Genomic DNA, 20,332 nt, shown 5'->3' with positions numbered 1-20,332 from the left:
TATTTGCACTCCCCCAAATTCATTTAGATCTCTACCAAAACTCTTTAGGAAAACAATAATATACCTTCCCACTTAAAATTCTGCCATCTCTACCTATTTTATTTTCCATAAAATTCCATAGCAGGTACATATACCACCTGTAATTTTTTAGATGTTTTATTATGTAAATAATAGAATAGATTCAGAATAGTACTGGATAGACTTCAATAGATATGTGTAATCAAAAAGGTAATCTGAATATTTTTGATTATGGAAGATGTTTTTTTACGAAAGCAATGTATTTTTTTTTAACATCACAATTGAATTTTTTTACATTCAAACATAAAACACTAGGGATCTGCTAGTGCATTATTTAAAATAGTGAAATGATCATTTCAATTTAATTGTTTGCTATTTGTTAAATAGTTACTATAGTAAGTCACATAAATAAGGAAGATAACTTCTGGAAATGCATAATGCAAAAGGGATTCAGGGAACCAAATCAGGATAAATGAAACCAATAACATATTAACAAATGAGAATGATCTGGTTTTCTTTTCCATATCCCATTTCTAGAATAACAATAATTTAAGAAGGTAAAATGAAGTGAGAACTTATGAGACTTTACTCTAACTATTTAATATAGGTTTTTCACTGGTAAAAATGCTAAACTTGTGAAATTTTTCTAAATATTTCATGTAATGTCAGTTAATGTAGTCCTCAGAATAACTCTGAGTATAATGTAGATACAATAACATACATTTTAAAGTAGAGGACACTGAAGGCAGCAAGGTTTGGCAATTTGTTCAAGGTCATAAAAGTATTTGATAGATCCTGATTTCAAATTCAGGGAGTTAACAGGCTTCACAGTGATCCTAAACAGTTTAATGATTTCCAAGTATATATATACAAGAGAAAGAGGACAAAATCCATCTCAAGCATAAAATGAAGTGTAAATATAGAAAATTCTATTAAGGAAAACACCTATTGGTCAAGAGTCCTGACAATGTATTATTTTCTTATAGATGATTTGTCAGCTCTCTGTCTACTTCTGTTCATTGATTGTCATCCCAGTTCTCATTCTAGAATGGTCAGTGCTATAACATCTGCAATGTCATTAGTTGTAACTGTGGCCTTTAAACTGAAAATGTTCAACAAATATATTTCATAATACCAAATAAACCACTGAATTTTATTTACCCAATTATTTCCTACTGGACTGAGAAAGTTGAAGCACATTTAAAAATACCATTTAACCAAGATAATTGGCTCCATTTATAACTACCTATGAGCCATTATCAATTCTAAGATGCACTGAAGTAAAATCCTAATAAGCTGATGTCTACATAGGTTATAGAACATTGTACAGTACACGGTTTGCTCTTGAGTGTTAGTTTATATTATTAAACATTTTATTTTGCTTGAATTCCTTATAAATTTTCTTTCAACTAAAACTTACAAATACATGACTTACGGTAAATTTCCAAAACTACCGTAGCTTCCTGTGTCTGTCCTTTGGCATCTGCTGCTTGACAGCGATATATCCCTGCATCTTCTATGTTTGCATTGTAGATGGTTAATCTTGACCTAACACCTTCCTTCTGGACCACCACCCTCTGGGTTGAAATGATCTTCTCTCCTTGAGGGTTATACCAATCTATACTCTCAGGTTCACCAATTGCTGCAAAAAGCCAAGGAGAAGAAGAGTCTGAAAATATGTTTAAAATGTTTGTTTTGGCAGTGGCATTTACAATTCTGCATTAATTTTAACAATTTAGAAAAAATGTAAATAGAAAACTGGAAATCTGAAAATTGTACAAAATTGAAAGTAAACACAAATGTTAACACACATGTTCGTTTTGTTTCTCCAACCTTAAAGATTCCTTAAAGTTTTGAAGGAAATTTACTATGTAGTATTGAAGCAGCAAGAGTTGAAATTTTACATTAATGATCTGTGGATTACCACTTCACTTGAATACTAAAATTGCATGAGCAAGACATAAACTCCATGTGATTGATACTATTTGGTCAGATATATGAATACTAATAAGATTTTACATGCTCTATTCTTTTTGCTTAGGGTCAGGAGATAGCACTATTTTTCCTAATAAAGCACAGATTAGGAAAATGTAAGTCATTTACAAAACAAATTTTCACCTCTGATAATTTTTAATTTTGAATTTCTCAAGTTGTTAAACTGGTACAGATAAGGCCAATGAACATTTTTAAAATGATGCCCTAATCTCTTTCCCCAACCAATATGAGTACTTTTATCATTTTAATCTGAAATTATGAACTATTAAATCATGATAATTAGAATGTATTGAAGTGATACTTATCCTGCTAGGCAATTACAACCAAATCATTAATGTGTAAATATTGATTTAAGTTTTCCAATTCAGAATCTAGGTTATTAACCACTTTGTAATAGCTAAAGATTCCTGCATTTTCTTTTAGTCACCAAAAGGATGTATTTTGCCTAATTATTTAAGAAATAATTTGGGGGCGCAATATACACTGTTAACTCAAAAGTACTAGGAGAAAATGAGTGTAACTAACTAACATCTTTAGGACCTGTTCAAACAGGAAAATTTTTCTTTCCCCCACCCCACAAGATGATTTTTAAAAACAGCATCTTTTTTTTTTCATTACAAACTAGATAGGATTTAGCAAAAATATGAAAATTTAGGTAGAATTTTAAATGGATCTTAGTTTTGTCATCTTCACTTTTTTCTGAACAGAAATATAAAACCGTAATAGTTATAGAAGAATGCATTTAGGGGTTAGTATTTGTTTTAATTCCTTCCTTCATAAGAAACTAAAAAGGATAATTAAAATTAGCAGCACTTTAATGTTAAACAATACACAATCTCATTTTATACTATAAAATCAACATACTCTTTTGAGAAATATTTTAAATATTTTATTTTGAAACAGTATGGTATGAAATCTCATTATCATGGAAAGTTTATTATGGATTTTCGGAGGATAGTCAGAAATTTCATACAAAATCTCTAATACGTATTAATTTTGACTAAAATATTCTATATTCGTAAGACTGGCCTATTATGGTATTAACAAATATAAATAAATGTTTTTGTATTCTGGAATATGTAGTGATAAAATGCATTTGCTGTATATGACACATTCTACTTAGATCACAATCTATGTCTGCCTTCTAGGTTAAATTGAAGTTAAAATTATTTCACTGAATTTGAGACATCAAGGATTTTAAGGTGCCTGGAAACTCATATTTACATAGTCACAAGTGTAATAGAAAAAATATATGCAAGCATTTTGAGTTGCATAGTTTTCCATATCATTTTTTGAGGTTCTTGTTTTACTAGTAAAATTACTTTAAATAATACCGCTTCCATGATTATGGTACCACGCTTGGTAATTAAACCTTTATATAAAAGAAAAACATATTTACTTAGTTTGTCTTCCAATTAAGAAACTCAATATCACTGAGTAATATTAATAGTATAACAAAATCTTAATTTTATCTTATACATAGAGTCAATTATGTTACAAGGTGATATGTTAAATATAAAACAATAAAATTGTACTTTATTTTCACTGTTCTTTTTTTAACAATTCTATTATTCTGCCACTATATGATACAATTGAGTGTGTATACATTTGTTTATATCTGTGTAGACAAAAGACAGATGAGCTGTATAAGCACTGACCTGTACTTTTATGCTAAAGTTCTGATACTATGTGCACTGGAATAATCATTCCCCTACTCTTTGATTTTTCATTCTGCAGTAAACAAAATATGTATTAATAGACCTATCAATTTATTTAGACACCTAGGAATGTAGATATATGAAGATAAGTAGGCTCTATTAGATTTAGTAAGTTGTGGCAATTTCTATACGTAGTCTCTAGGTATGGTTCTATGGGTGTTATTTTCATTATGTTTTTACTTTTTATAAATTTAATAATAATTTAGGCAAGTTCATAGTTCTTGAGATAACCTTTTCAATGCTTTTTTTATATCAAGAATACTTATTGTAATCTGGTTGTGAATTGCTTTTGGTACAATCAGAAACTGAAAAAATTCTAAAACATTGTGTTATTTTTTACTTGTTGATAGACCTTTTATTTTTATTTATTTTTTTATGTGGTGCTGAAGATTGAACCCCCTTTCACATGCTAGGCAAATGTTCTACCACTGAGCTACAACCCCAGTCCTCTAAAACATTCTTATAAGTGATTTTGTCATTACATGAATATTTAATACTTCAGGCTCACATGAATAAATATGAATATGATAAATCTAAATAAAGGAAAGTGTGCATTTGTAAGTTCTATTGTGCGTTGAATTAGAATTTGATGCTCAAGTACTTAAATGTCTTTTGAAAGAATTCTGAAATCTTCATGATTAAACTGAATGCGGCTCACATTATTTTCTATAGGCATCATGATAGATGATATATTTGTTTAATAGCCCCCAAAATCTTTCCGAACTTTTCATGATTAAATATTTGATATTGAAATGAATATTTACCTTTCAAAAGGATAGTTTTTGTGTGTCATGTAATTTTCATTAGTGTGTAAGTATAATACACCATGCTATATCTAATTTATTTATTGCTTGTTACACAAATTAATCAATTATAATTTTTATACTAATTCTAGTATTTCTGCTTAAACTACTTAAATTGAAAAGTTATGCAAACATTTTATCTAAAATGTTTTTTAAAAACGATAAATGATCTGGAATTAATGTCAAAATTCCAGAAATTAATTCCAAAATTAATAAGCTGAAAATAAATAAAATCATATTTAATATTCAAAATGTGATTATTAATATTTTCTAATCATTATAAACACAATGATAAGATGTTACTTTTGAGAATTGAGGTTTTCAATATTTAAACTTGGCTTACATGTTTTACCAACAGTTAAAGCACAAAACAAGTTATTCCAAATTATTTATAGGAATACATACCTGTGCATGTGAAGAATTTAGATTCGCCCACACTAAGCTCTACTTTGCTAAGTGAAATTGTCACTTGAAGAAGAGCTGAAAAACATATTTGAGTAACAATTAATTGTGGTTTTTAAATATTAATTTTAATAAATGATGTGTAAACCACAGGTCCAAAAATACTAATTCTTTCCCTTAGCTTTTTATTACAGATTACGAGAAATGGAAATTTTGGAAAATGTAATCCAATGACAGACTATATGCTACATTATTATGTATTTCATACCATAGCAAATATAATACATACTCAACCTGATAAATAAAAATTCCATTAATCAAATAAAGGACCAAATTCATATTCAGAAAGCTATTTGTTATTCACATCCTGGCTATATATAACCAGATGGGGTGATAGCTAAAGAAAATTTTGCCTAATATGTGTATATATATATTGCCTTATATATATATATATACACATATATATATATATATAAACCTTATTGGAAAGAGCAAATCCTATACTGTCATAACAATATTGACCAATATAAAAATTAACTACATTTTGACTACCTAGAAAAGTACTTCCAGGAGAAGAGGCATACACAGGAAAGGGAGCACTGATCTAGGAAATGTGGATAAGCATCTGTAGTCACAAGATAAATAGGAACCAGGACAATAGAAATAAATCAGAGAGGATACTCAGCACAATCAAATGTTGCCAAATGTAAGATAACTGGATATTCTAGAGTTTTAGACAATAATCAAAATTCTGATCTCATACAAATTGACATCATTGCTAATGATACGACAGAACAAGAAGTGTGTTCACTCTTCAGACTCGGCCTCTCCATTCCTTTTTCTCAGAAAGAAAGGAGTTTTTAGTAAGGCAATGGATGTGCAGAGGATAAATGGAGGAAAATCTGAAACTTTAGTATAAGCCTATGCTGTGAATCAGCAAATCAAATAACCAAAAGCTTATGAAGCTCAACACAGACTGCAAAGATATAGAACCCAGGTTCGTCCAGTACAATGAGGTGCTTCAGAAAAGCAGATGATACTGAACTGTGATAAAATTTACCCAGTATTCAAAGAGAAGAGAATCAATCACTGCTGACAAAGAACCATGACAAGGAGACTTGTCTCCCCTGGCCTGGGTCAGAGGAAGCCATTGCCCCTTAGATTAGTCACAGTACTGTCCTATGGAAGCCAGGATTGGGGACAGGCAGTTAGTGTAGAAATAGGGGATCAGGTCAAATTGAGGACACAGAGGCCATGAAAGTCATCTGCCTCTGGAGTTGGAGACTGCCCCTGGGAGAATGGAATGTCAAGGATCTCTGGAGACCATTGGTTACCAAATTTACCTGCACTTGTCAAGGACTACAGACAGGGAGCTGCTAATTAATGACCCCTGGTCCCTTACCGGGCTGAATTACTGGGCTGAATTACTTTGGCCCTCCCCCTGCACATCCGCTTCTCACTTTATGCATCTCACCTACAAAACCCAAAACTGGGCCTAGTCAAATAGGTAGGAAGGAGAGATAAGAGGGGAGAGAACTGAGAACAAAAGAGACTTTAACCTATAAAAGATGTAGGGTGTGCTCACTTCTGGGGATTCTAGAACATAAGCCATGGCCCCCTTCTCCCTCCCTGGAAAAGTCTGTATTATTACCTTTAAATAAAACCTGCTTAATATGCTTGCCTTGGCGTGCTTCTCTGAGGTTATACTTCAACACCTGAGGAAGCAGAACTCCTCACCAGTAAATGGTATCACTCTCCTGGTTTAGGATTTTAATTATAAACATGTTCTCCAGAAAACCTCAAGCAAAGAAGCTAAACAAGAATGCAGTCTCTGGTGAGGCTCAAAGCAATGTGGCAGAAATAAATCCATCTGAAGAGAATCACATTATCAATCCTGGTTGCACAGTAATTTTATAAACAAGGTTCCCTCTAAACTCACATTCTGATATGAAACACAAATGGCCAAAGAAGGCACTGTGAGCAAGAGTACACTGAAAGTAGAAATGGGTGAAACAGATCCATTGAAATTTCAAAGAATAGAAAATTTAGACTAGGAATCTAATATAACTACATTAAAAATGTTTAAAGAAATAAACACAGAATCAAAAACATAATAACAGCAAGAAGAAGGTACTTTAAATATTCTCATCATGAAGAAATGATGAGTGTTTGAGACTACAGGAAAGTTAAATATAATCTAAATATTACACAATGTATACATGCATTGAAACATCACATGGCATACCACAAATACATATAATTTTGTTTTCATATATCAGTTAAATAGATTTAATTTTAAAGAAAATATGCGAAAAGTACCAAATACTTTTCAAGAAAGGCCTGGCTTGTATCTTGTTTTAGGTCAAGATGTTTCCTAAAATAATATAAAATGTTTCCTCACACACCTCAACTTCAGTTGTTAAATTCCTTTCCCTTGTCCAGAAACCTTTCTGGGAAATTTAGGCTGAGGTAAATTGGCTTTCTTCTCTCCTCTCCACCTGGAGTTCTAATTTAATTCATAATTTCTCAGAGCTGAGAGAATTCTTGGTGCATCTTAGTTCAAAATATTTCACCAGTCACCATATTTTTTCTGACTTTTATCTAAATCTCCTTTCTCTATAAAAAAGGTCCCTGGTTGATACATGCTCTTATATCTAAAACTATTTTTAGTGCCAGAAAACACAAGAAAAGAAGCTAAACAAGAATGCAGTCTCTGGTGGGGCGCTCTTACTGAAAATCTTCAAAGTGGATTTATTTCATCCAATGAATCAATTATTATTCAAATTTTAATTGGTAAAAACTTACCTTTTCAAGTTTATTTCCAATTGCTTCTTTCCATTTTTTTTCCTGCAGCTATTGACACTAGGAAGGATTCTCACCCTCTCTGCTCTGACTCACAGGTCCTATCACTTTGCATTTGCTCACACTGTTTTTCTTGCCTTTGTCTCCCTTTTTCACGTGTCCACGTGGCTAGCTATTTCCTACCTTCAAAATAAAACTAAACCATCCGTATCATTATAAAACAGCTTCTGATAGACTCAGCAACAAATATCTGTGATCAGTACTAATTTTTCCTAAACAATGAGACATTCTTGATAATTATATTCCCTTCTCTACCTTATTTAAATATAAAGTGTGGATGCCAGGGCTCATCAATTACACTATTTTTCTTCTAAATATAATACAGAGATGACAGAATACTGGACAAATACATACTAGTAGCTTAATGTATGCTAGGTTTAGAACATTGTCAGTGACTTCAATGCCGTAAATGAATTTAAGGTTATTAGAAAACAAGCAACATCTACCAATTATTACTTAAACAATTCCTATATCTGACCTTTAGGTTAAATTTGGTTTTCCATGGAAGATTTATTTAAAAAGACAGAACTTGAAAGATATAAGCCCTTTAAAAGTCAAATAAAGTTCTAGACAATTTTAATACTGATTTGTTGATGGGTGTAATAAATAACATAATTCATTGTACTAAAATCAAATTGAGCATGAAATAATTAGCTAATTTATTTTAAATTATTGGCTAATTTTTCATTCAGTACAAATTATCAATTTACCCATTAATCAAGACCATATTTTTATAGACATTATATAACTGAATACATTGTTGTATTTTATTACTATATATGTTAAAACTATATAAAGAAAAAGAAACAGTTTTCTACTTTATTTCCTGAAGGCCAAATTTGTTCTACTTGACCTCTGCAAATATATTAAACATGTGGATATTATTTAAAACCAAGAGTTTTAAAGTAAGAAGTCATGCCTTCATCATTATTCTAATGATTTAACTTCCAGAATTTCTTGTGATTAGTCTTGACCTGTGTCTGATTCCAAATGACTAGTTTTGGACCCAAATGTCAGAACAAAACTAGACCATTTACCAAGTCAAAGAGCTATGATTGGAAAAAGGTAGAAAGATATGAGACATTTGACATCTATCTGGTTTATGTCTTCTCTATTTTTAGCATTACAAGTTAGGTAAGAAGAAATGAAAGGACATAATATTATGTGGTCTTTACTTAATTTAGAACAAATTGTGGTTTGAAAATAAAACCTTGTATACTGATTGTAAATTTCCTAATTTTGACATAGATATATTACCTTTGAAGAAAAGTATGAAGGGTGTAATAGTACATAAATTAGCAGCATGTAATTTCCATGAATGATTAAATGATCACATTAATTCTTCCTATGGCTGAGTAATATTCCACTGTGTATATATATCACATTTTCTTTATCCATTCATCTTTTGAAGGACACCTAGGTTGTTTCCATAGCTTGGCTATTGTGACCCCAGTTTAAAAAATAGGTAGGAGTGGTGGTGTATGCCTGCCTATAATCTCAGCTACTGAGGAGGCAAGAGGATAGAAAGTTCAAGGCTAGCATCAACAACTTAGTGAGACTCTCGATACAGGACCAGGGTAAGTCCACATCATGTACAACCACTAGAAGGGATCATAATTAGAAGAAGTTATACTACATATATGTATAATATGTCAAAGCACACTCTACTGTCATGTATATCTAAGAAGAACAAATAAAAAAAATTTTTTAAATTATTTCATTCAACATAAATCAATGTCATTTTTTTTATCAGAGTTGGGGGTGAGACATCCTAAATATTAGTAAATATTTTCACATAAGAAAATATGTATTTACCATAAGATAGAGCTTTAATCTTTAATCCCAAAGACTGAAAAGTGAAGTCATGATTTCTTGTGCTCTGTGAATGATTCCCAAAGAAATGCATATAATAACAATCTTAAAAGTAATCTTGGGCATATGAATATGATTAAGTGTTTATGGACAACATGTATCTTAAAAAATAACTCTTCTAGATGCTATGATATGGAAAAAAAGTAACAATTCCCAATGTCAAGTGATTTCCAGTTTATTTGTGAGAAAAATAAAATACACAAATTTATGAGAAATAAGATGGTGTGTACAAAGAGTGGTCACTATGAGATTTGTGATCAAGATGTCTTTGCAGAGGGCCATAAAACTTAAAAAAGACCAAGAAAATGTGGTAGATATTATAAAGGACAGAAAGAGTGAGTACATTTCATATCAGGTAAGGCAGAAATTTTTGAGGGCCATTCAGTTTTTGAGGACATTAGTGGAACAAAAGAAATTTATCTCACATAGACTATTACTGAGATATTATTGGAGAAATAGATTGGAAAAGATTATGGAGGATATCAAAAGTTATTGTAAAATGTTTGGATTTAAATTTTTGTCCACTAATGATTTATAAATAGAAAAATTGGCATTTAGTAAATATTGGTCTAAGAGTAGGATGACTGATGAAGGATAAATCAGCACTGTGGGGTATGTTGTGATCAATAGCTGGGTTGACTGGTGTTGACCGGGGGCAAAAAATATGGAGAAGTAGGATAGGATGTAACAATTCAAAGTAAGTTATGTTTGGGATGGCTTAGCTTAATGATAAAGAGGAAATTAAGGATGTTAAGATCTTCTACTTCTGTGAAACCAGAGTCACCGACAGAAGAAAGAATTTAAGTACAAATGTTTATATGTGACAGAACAATGGGAGACAGAATCTTGGACAATTCGATTCAGTCAATGTTGAGGGAAATATGAAGTCAAAATTTATTTCATAAATGAAAATCATTTCTCAAAATGGAACACAGGCAGTATTAGACTAATAGCTTGTTAAAAAATATTTCATATTTATAATTTAAGTATGCATTTAGACAAAATGGTAGCTATAAGGACAATTTCTTAATTTCCAGGAATAAAACATAATTAAGTCATTGGCATTTCTAAATTTCATCAGGAGACCAAGAACCCTGTGCAATCTGACATATTAGCAGTGGTATTTAAAATGGTCAGTTTTTCACCTGCAGAGATATAAAAACTGACATTTTAATCAGTCTTCTACTTTCCTGACATAAAGCAGACTTGAATTCACTTAGAATTCAACAGACACAGAGATAACTTTAGGGTACAGTTTTTCTTGCTACAATGACTTGTAACATTTTGCAGGCAAATTCCTTTTTGCCCTAGACCTCCACATCAAGAAAGCTAGAAGATCAAGATGTTTATTAGTAATTATAGAAATTTTCCAAAAATATTACATCTGAGGTTCTCAAAAATTATTGATTATACCAAATAAACATGATTTTTTTCATCGAAAACATTGTTAAAATTTTTGTATTTATTCTCACAGAATGATGCATATTTTTAGGCATCCTCTGTCATTTATTATTTAATGTTCTTGGCAATGTATTACAGTAGATCATGTGGGTTATTAGATGCCCCAATTTTCAAGAAAATTCAGTACATTTGGAGCATTTAAGGGAGAAACACTCATGACCCATTTTGAGAAAACTATTGACTTAAACGCTTTCTTAAAATTATTTTCAGTTGTTACATCTAATTTTACCAAAACAAAGCAAAGCATTTTAGTGTAATTCTTTTCTATCTTCATGCCTTTTACCTACTAACTTCTTTGGGCTCATCCAAAGTTAGGAAAATAAATGTCTCGGTTGATAGATAATATGAATTACTTTAAGACAAACTGGTCTCTTTCTTAATTCTAGTTTCTGTTGATCATTCCTGTAATGCTATAAACAGTTTAGTCAGTTTCATCCTAAGCAGTACATAATAATAACAGAGGCAAATAATTAAAACAAAAATAAGTAAACAAATAATATAAGGAGAAACAATCCTTTGTTTTATCTCAAATTAATATGGCACTTTTTACTTATGTTCATCATATTATTATCTTAAAAATATAAAAGCTGTAGGCCTCCATTGATCATATTGTTTGTTTTTCTTTTTTCTTTTCCTTTTGGTGGTACTGAAGATTGAACCCAGGGCCTTGCACATGCTAGGCACTTACTCTGCCAACTGAACTACATCCCCAGGTATCCATTAATTCTTAATTCTGTTCTCTGCATTCTACTAAGAAGCTTAACATTCTTAAACCAAAATTTTCTAATTTTCATCTATAATAACTTTAATCTATAATTTTTATTTGATTTAATAAAATATGAGATATTACCTACTTCCTTCTTTTATATGTTGCAGTACTGACAACTGAACTGAACACTATCATTGAGCTACATCCCCAGCCCTTCTATCAAGACAGAGGCTTGCTAAGTTATGCAGGCTGGCCTCAAAACTGTCATCCTCCTGACTTGGCCTCCTGAGTAGCTGAGAACACAGATGTGCACCACTGTGCCTGACCCACTTTGTTCTTTAATCATTCCCTTCTTTGTCACAAGTGCATTTATTCTTTGCTTTGCTTTCATGAGTGTTCCTATAGAGGTGATTTGGGTTACACCTCTTCTTTGACATATCCTTTACAAGTGTTTTTAGCAACCTGTGCATTTCTTTTCCTGGAGTTCTAGGTACCTTCTTCTGCAAATACATTATATTTTTTTATGTGCTAGAAACTCTTTAAAGCAGCATACCTATCACAACTCATTTGCTCTTTTCATTATTCCTATTAATGGTCATCCTTAAATTTGAGATGAGAAAGATGAGACAAAGGATGGTGGTGTGACTTGCTAATGGCCACTCAGGCAATGCATGGCAAAACCAGACTTGAACTCAGATACTTGCACCCAATTTTTGTGTCTTTCACCACTTTACTAAGTGTTTCTCATGTATAAATGTGTCCAGTGTAATTTCTCTCATTGAAGCATTCAAAAGCTGACAGGTGATCACTATCTCCATTCCTATATTGTAACTATGGAGAGAGAGAAAGAGAGAGATCATACTATCAATTGTGAAGTTGTGAAACATATTTGCTCACATGAAATATACAACTTTACTCAGAAAATATGATAGTTTTAGAGCAATCATATCAAAATTCATTTTTTTTCAATGCTAGCAGCTGAACTCGGTTCCTTGTATATACTAGTCAGGAGCCCTACCACTTGGCTACACCTGTAGACCCTCTTATATGACTATGTGTTCTCTCTGTTAGGTGATGCTTTTATTGCCCACCAAGTCTCTTTCACCATAAAACCTAAGGAATAGCCAAGATTATCTCTCCTTCCCTTTTCTCAAATTAAACGCTCATTGACTCCCACCTATTCTCCCTTTAAATGTCTTTCACAAATGCCCATTTTCATCTACACTGCCTTAGTTTTATTGCTCACCATTGCAAGCCTGGTCCAACAAATGGTGTGCATTGGGTTTATCAGAAACATCTAGGGAAATTTTGTATGCATGCGTTTGAGTGTATAATCATGTGTGCACATATATGAATGCTCATTTGTATTTATTTTTTCTGGTATATATGTGTTTATTTGTAACGTGTATCTATACCCAGTTTGTATTTCTCTTTGATCTGGTCCCATTTCTGGAAATCAGATCCAATATATCTGAGGTAGCAAGTAGCATTCTCTTTTTTTAAGTAGCTTCTTGGCGCTAAAGATTGCTCTAAAGATTGCTACTCGGAAAGTGATCCCCAATTCAATGCCATTAATCTCAACAAGGAGCTGCTTTTCATGGCAGATTCTCAAATCTCAGTTCTAACTGACAGAATCACAATCCACAGTTTAACAACTTCCTCCATTTGGACATAGGCACAATGGAATATAATCAGCATCTGGTTGGAGTGTAGTGGTCTAATCTGTTTATCAATCTCTAGTACAAAAATATTACCCATTGTATGTAGATAAATCCCAACCTCTTTCACATTTGACACATAAGATTGTTAACAATTCAACCATGATCTGATTTCATGAGACCTTATTTTCTACCAAATCAAAATACAATATACACAATAGTTAACCTATCAGAAAATTCTGGAAATACTCCCACTTCCTTATTTCTTGCTTTTTACATTATATACCGTATTCATTTGAACTCCTTGCTTCTTCTAACAAAAGATACAACTGTTATAGAATCTAAAATCCTGCAGTACTACTTTTTTAGATCATTTAACACACTGCACAAATGTATGCTAATAAGAATTTTATAATTTTAATAGGCAAATACATTCATATGTATATTTTATCTTAAAGGCATACATTCTCTTATGCAAATCTACATAGTAGTATTTAAGTAAAACCTGATTGAAAGAAGGGTGTTTTAGTTTAAGTGCTAGTCTTCAGTAGCACTTACCACATACTTTCCTTCACACATATATTTCTTTGCTGGACTCCAAATACTTAGAAAATAGAGACTATGCTTTATTTACTTTAGTTTACTTTAGTTTATTCATTTAGCACATTTTATGGAGGAAAATCCATTCTAAATATTTGTGTAGAAATGAATTGATGCTACAATAAAATGAAAATAACAAACTCTAATCCTATTCATAAATCTTCTTGAAATTTAAAAAAATTCAAATCAATAAAAATTAGATTTGAATCTATTTTTATTTAGTTTATTATATTTTTCCTTGCATAACCTAGAAATATTGTGAGAATTATTTGATTCTTTGGTAATGCCTGTGTGTATTTGTATATATGTTTCCATTTTGACATACATGTCACATATGAAAATGTCATCTAAATGATTGGTAATCAGGAATTAATTGATGCTCAAAGAGGTCATGTAACTGAAAAGAATGGGTAAATAGGTTTAACCAAAGGAAAGAAAGAACTAAAATAAAGATGAGAAAATCTGTAAGGGAATGCCAAGAAATGACAAGTTTGAGAAGACAACAATGTCAGGCTAAATAGTGAAGGGTCATTACCTGTCATCAGTCATTGAACCACAGCCTCCAGCAAAAATCAATCCAGTACACATTTATTGAGAATCCCCCATATGTTGTGCCTGTAAATACCTGGACTTGCTAAGTAATTAAAGTATCACACTAAAGAGGAGGTATTTGTGACATGAAGTCTATGCTGCTTGGAACATGTTTTTGTTTTGAAACTAATAGAATGTCTTTTTCTAAAATCCACTTTTTTAATTTAATAGAATTAAGTAAATTTAAGAGGAGAATGTACATGCAGCTCATTGCAGAGCAATAAAATTCACTGCAGAACAATAAAGGAAAACTTCATTTTTAGGGCAAAATTATTTCATGTGATATATTCCTGTTTATAAAGCAGGTAGAATTAAGACCATCTGTCCCATATTTTGATATTAATGTAAATAAAAGTAGAAATGATACTTTCATGCTGAGCAGGCTGTGGAGTGTTGTTGGAGGGATGAGTGGAACAATCTGTGCTGACATGCTAGCGAGGCCCTGAGTCCATTAGGACATCAGAAATAGGTCACTCATCACTTATTTTGAATGTGACATTTAATTAAAACTAAAACAAATCTTGAGGAGGCAGATAGTCCAAGTTCTACACTCAATCCAAGTTTATTTCAACAGGCGCCACTTAGACATGTAAGTTATTAGCCGCCTTGATGAAGTTGGCGTAGGGCATTGTGTAAAAATTTTTCATCACTGCTCAGACTGTGTAGTAATAAATTAAATTATGGAAGAGCGTTTGCACTAGCCCAATTCTCAAGTCTCTGGATGCCTATGTAAGTGCTCCATTTAAAGTCACATGTGTGAAATTTCTCTCCAGATTAAGATCAGTATGAACCTTAGTTATAAGCCTGACAAATCAGAAATCAAACATCTGTTACACAGTACTCAGTCAGAACATGCCACCTCCCTTACCCTGCTGCATGGTATTGCAGAACTAGCTACTGAACTCTCACACTGCTTTCAGAATGCTTTGATATACATGACCAGAGACTGTGAAGTCCATCAGAGTAAAGAATATGTTACTTCAACAGACAAGTTTAAAAAATGTAAAACATCCTCTTTGGTTTTCACAACAAATGTATTTGGAATGAGAAGCACTAAAAAGAGAAATCAATAAAAGAAGCCACCCTTATTATGAATGTATACCAATGTCCTCTGACATTGTAAACCATATATGACAGTGTATATCATAAAATTACTACAACCTAATGAACATTTTACACTATAGGTTCCAAAACATTTCTGTAGGAATATGATCCTTCAAAATAAATATTTTGAAAAGAACATTACAAAGCATGTTTCATAATGTTATCCATTGCACAGGTAACTAATATAATAAAATTGGCATTTATCATCAAATATATGTAACTATATACTCATTAATTGAGTCATTTAATAACCACACATGGAATCAATAAGGAGATGTTCTGAAGCCTCTAGATAAGTGTGCTGTTGTGTTTACACTGGAGAAATATTTCACCAGTCTGAAAATGTTTTACTTTTCATAAATCATTTATATATTTAAGAATCAGGCAGTATTTCTGTTTTTAAGGCCTCCAGATCAGTTGCAGGAGAACTTTATCTTATCACTAGAGGCATTTATGTTTAGTAGCAAGGTAAAATATTACAAAAAAGACAAAAAAAAATCTTCCAAAGGATTTATTCAAATGGTTTCATAGAAGTATGAAGGGAAAGCTAGAGAACTTTTGAAAGGACAAATAAACCTGGATGATTAAACAATACAGAAATTACTTTTGTCTTTGTTTTTCAACAAAAGCATTTTAGTTACCTTGGAATTTTAGATGGTCATAGGTGAAAGGAGCTGATGGATCTCAGACTGGTAACCTCAGGTTACAGAAGGGAACTGCATCCAGAAGGTTCATCTTTCTGTGAAGGCCTCAGAGAAGTGTGCTTAAAGAAGTCCAGCTGACCTGACTTTGAATCTTCAAAACACTTGGTGCTATTTTTTTAATACTTCTTAGGAATTTTAGAGAAAGACCCATTAAGGTACCTTCTCAGAATGGAAAAATGTGACTAGAGGGGATTCCTTCCAAATTGGAATTAATCACAGGAAGAAGAGTGAACTGAAGAAAGTTATGAATTGCCAGGAGCTGGTCTTGTATTGTACTGTTTCCCCATCTTTTGCTAAAGTAATTGAAAATTAGAGGTTTCCTTAGATTGAGAAGGTTGCAAAAGTGAAATTTTGGGGTGGTTGTCTGAGGGCGTTGTGTGCCTGTGCACATGTGTGAGAGCGAACAGGGTGAAGCAATCACATACGTGGTGATCCAGTATCAACCTGAAGCAGCAAAGAAAATATTCCCTGTGACACAGTTGGTGCAAATAAGAACCAGCATCGTGTCATTTTGTCATCCTCGATGCATTTGTGATATGGAAGATGCAATGTCCCAAAGACCAAACATGTTGCACGTAGGGAAAAGTACTTCATTTGCGAGGTTTACTGTGGGGAGTTCCCTGGTGAGAGATAAGTGATGGCCTTAAGGCACCTACTAGCCAGAAGTAGAATAGAAAATGTAACTTAACTGTGGGAAGTCATCAGCCCCAAAAAGAACTGAGTAGGGGCTGAGTATGCTTAAGAGAGTTCCTTGTCCCTGGACAAAGAATGGGCACAAACTATATATTCACCAGCAATTTCTGTAATGTCTTTAGTTCAGAAAATTAGGAAACCCACAGGAGCCAACAAAATGAAACAAAAGGAAAAAATCCAAAACAAAAACCTGCAGCTGAACCAAAACCCAGAGGATGCGCATGTACCTATGGGTTCTCCCATAGCCTTAGACTTATATAAGCAGATATTGCCTCTTTTCCAGACACACAAAGATTATCTTGGCAAAGTGTATTAAGCTAAGAGTCTGTTTGAAAGCTATTGAGTTAACTGTATAAACTGCAACAAATAAGGTTCTGTCTTTGGTATTTTATTTTATATAATGTGCATATAATAACATTAGCTCCATTATATTTGCAAAGTTATATAAAGCATTTACTTAGTATCTAGTACATAGTAACTACTCAATAAATATCAACTGCTGAAATAGTAACCTCTTCTCTTATTTAGCTCAAGAGGAGCTCACAAACACATTTCATATTCTCTTCTTGCTTGTTGTTGTTTGCTTATGTTAAGAGAACTGTTCCTTATTTGTACAGTACTGAGTTGGGATTATCAATTACAATTACATCTATGGTTTACCTTTCCAAATAAACTGTGGAATTCTTTATTGAATCCAAGTATTGAATCCAAGTATTTAAAAAGTATTCAATTAAAATTAGTTCACCTGCATTCAGTAATGTTGATTGACAAGCTTAAGATTTCCAGCCCGACGCAGTTGTGCATCAAGCTGCAGAATTTGTTGATAGTTCATAAATATTACCAAAACCCCAAGAGACCAATTCCATGATATTCTGTACCTTGGTTTAGGGTATGAAATGTAGTACAAAATTTAAAGTTTTACTCTTATGGACAAAAGCAACATTACTGATCTGTACTCATTTGAAGAAAACTATGAACTAATCTATGCCTAGTATAATATTATATGTACACTTGGAATGAACAGATTTCTAAATTGATTCTAAGAACAATAATGTTAGTATAAAAAGTGATTCATGTATGCCCAAACCTGCATGGCAATAAGCACAAAAATTCAATATTAAAGTGCTCTGTGTGCTTTAAATTCTGTCATGTGTAAGCATTGCTTTTTCCCCAAAGAAAGTTGTACTTTATATATTAGAAACCTCATGCCTTCTACTCCAACATTCTCTCCCTATACTCTACTTTTGCTTTCATCCTCCAGAATTATTTGTCATCCTTTCAGTTTATCTTTCTCTTTCTCTCATCTACATATGTGTATATGTGTATGAGAGAATGTGTGTGTTTGAATGTTTGTCTACTGTTCTTGTAGAAAAATACTGTCTTTCTCAGAACCTGGAATACTGGAAGCATCCATTATGCTTCTTACATAATAAAAGTTTAATACACTTAAAAAATCTATATAATGAAGTCTAAGTTTCCCAAATATATATTTGTAATTCCACTCCTCAATTTCATCCCCAGGAAGAAGTGGGTAATTATTTTACTTACATTTTTGAAAGAGTTTCTCAAAACAAATACATCTGAATGTAAATTAATTGACTGAATGCAAGAAAAGTTGATTATTACTGTGTAAGTGAATTTTCTGATAGGTTTAAAAACAAAACTAACACCTTCACATAATTACTAGTCCTTTTAAATCAAACACTTCACAACTCACACAACCTCTGGTTATATGAATTCTGAAAATATTTTATACCTTAATATTTTATGAGTTAGCTGGTACCTAAATACAAGTGAGGAAAATATTTTAAATGAATGTCAAATACACATTTTAAAATAGAATACTGAAAGCAAAAATGCACATTCTGTAACTTGCAAATAATGTTTAACTCTACCCATATTGCTTTTCAATATAATTATATATATATATATGTATTATGTATATGTGAAAATTTGTCATGAACTTGGCCTTTTAAACGTTCATCTATTAGTCCTTTTAGACCCCTTCAAGTGTCAAGAAACTAACAAGAAACTAAAACCACAAAAAAGGATTTGAAGCATTTATCTAAGATTTCCTCCAATAGCTGTAAGTTTACATAGGTAGACCCCTTCAACCCCCATACCTGTGTAAATACAGCTGCCTTATGTAAATCTGACATTCCGTGCTCATTTTCTTATGACCCTGGTATCTCAATTCTTAATTTCCTGTTTAGTACAAATTTTTTTTTTCTGGTAAAAGTGTACAATACACTGGTAGATTTCTTATACTCCTATGGTCTCTGATGACAAGCAAACTGCTGTAATTATAACCAGAAAGACTCCATAGTGCATACTATCTGGCTTCATAAGTATCCATAAGCTCCACCTGCCAACCAGAATAAGGAATACAACCACATGATTTACTCCATTCTCCACTTAACTGATGGTCTGCTGTCTATTGTGTGAGTGTTCTATTGATTGACTTTTATTTCTAACCTTCAGAAAAATTTGGTACTATTCTAACTCAATCCATCACTTTATTTTACAAACCAATGCATCTGTAGTTTGATGGCAATTCCAGAGATGTGGTTTTTATTTTCCCACACGTTCATCAGGAGACTAGAATAGTATACATATCTCCTCCTATATAAAGGAAGTTCATAGTAATGTCTCCCAGGACTGGTGTTATGATTTGAATCTGGAATGCCAACACAAAATCTCATGTGTTAGGCAATATGCTGATAGTCAAAGGTGAAAAAAATTGGATTATGAAAGTTTTAATTTCACCAGTGGATTGATCCATTTGATGTGTTATTAATTTAAATAAAATACTGGGTGGTAACTGCAGGTTGGTGGGTGTGGCTGGAGGAAGTAGGTCACTGGTGGTTTGCAGTTAGGATTATTCTTGTCCCTGCCTTCTTTCTTTCTGCTTCCTGGCTGCCATGAGTTGAGAAGCCCTCCTCTGCCTTGTCCTTTGTCCATGATATTCTGCCTCACTTCAGGCCCAGATCAAAGGAGTTAGCTTACCAAGGACTGAAACTCTGATACTGTGAGCCCAAAATAAACTTTTACTACTCTAGGATGTTCTTGCCAGGTATTTTGGTGGCAGTAATGAAAAGCTGACTGACACATCGGGTATTTTAGTCACAGTGATGAAAAGCTT

At 32.4% G+C, this 20,332-nt stretch overlaps 1 protein-coding gene across 2 annotated transcripts in view; it reads right to left on the bottom strand.

Annotated features, from left to right (window-relative positions):
* The window catches only part of Ncam2 (neural cell adhesion molecule 2), a 508,956-nt gene that overhangs the window by 257,781 nt on the left and 230,843 nt on the right, over positions 1 to 20,332 (bottom strand). For both annotated transcript variants that reach the window (XM_047565378.1, XM_047565377.1), the window contains exons 2-3: positions 4,940 to 5,014; positions 1,454 to 1,660 (exon numbers count right to left, since the gene is read on the bottom strand). In XM_047565378.1, coding sequence (XP_047421334.1) covers positions 1,454 to 1,660; positions 4,940 to 5,014 — 282 coding nt within the window. The remainder of the gene's footprint in view (positions 1 to 1,453; positions 1,661 to 4,939; positions 5,015 to 20,332) is intronic.

This window comes from Sciurus carolinensis, chromosome 9 (assembly GCF_902686445.1).
Source record: "Sciurus carolinensis chromosome 9, mSciCar1.2, whole genome shotgun sequence".
Lineage (NCBI taxonomy): Eukaryota > Metazoa > Chordata > Mammalia > Rodentia > Sciuridae > Sciurus > Sciurus carolinensis.
This window is presented reverse-complemented; position numbering and strand designations above follow the sequence as displayed.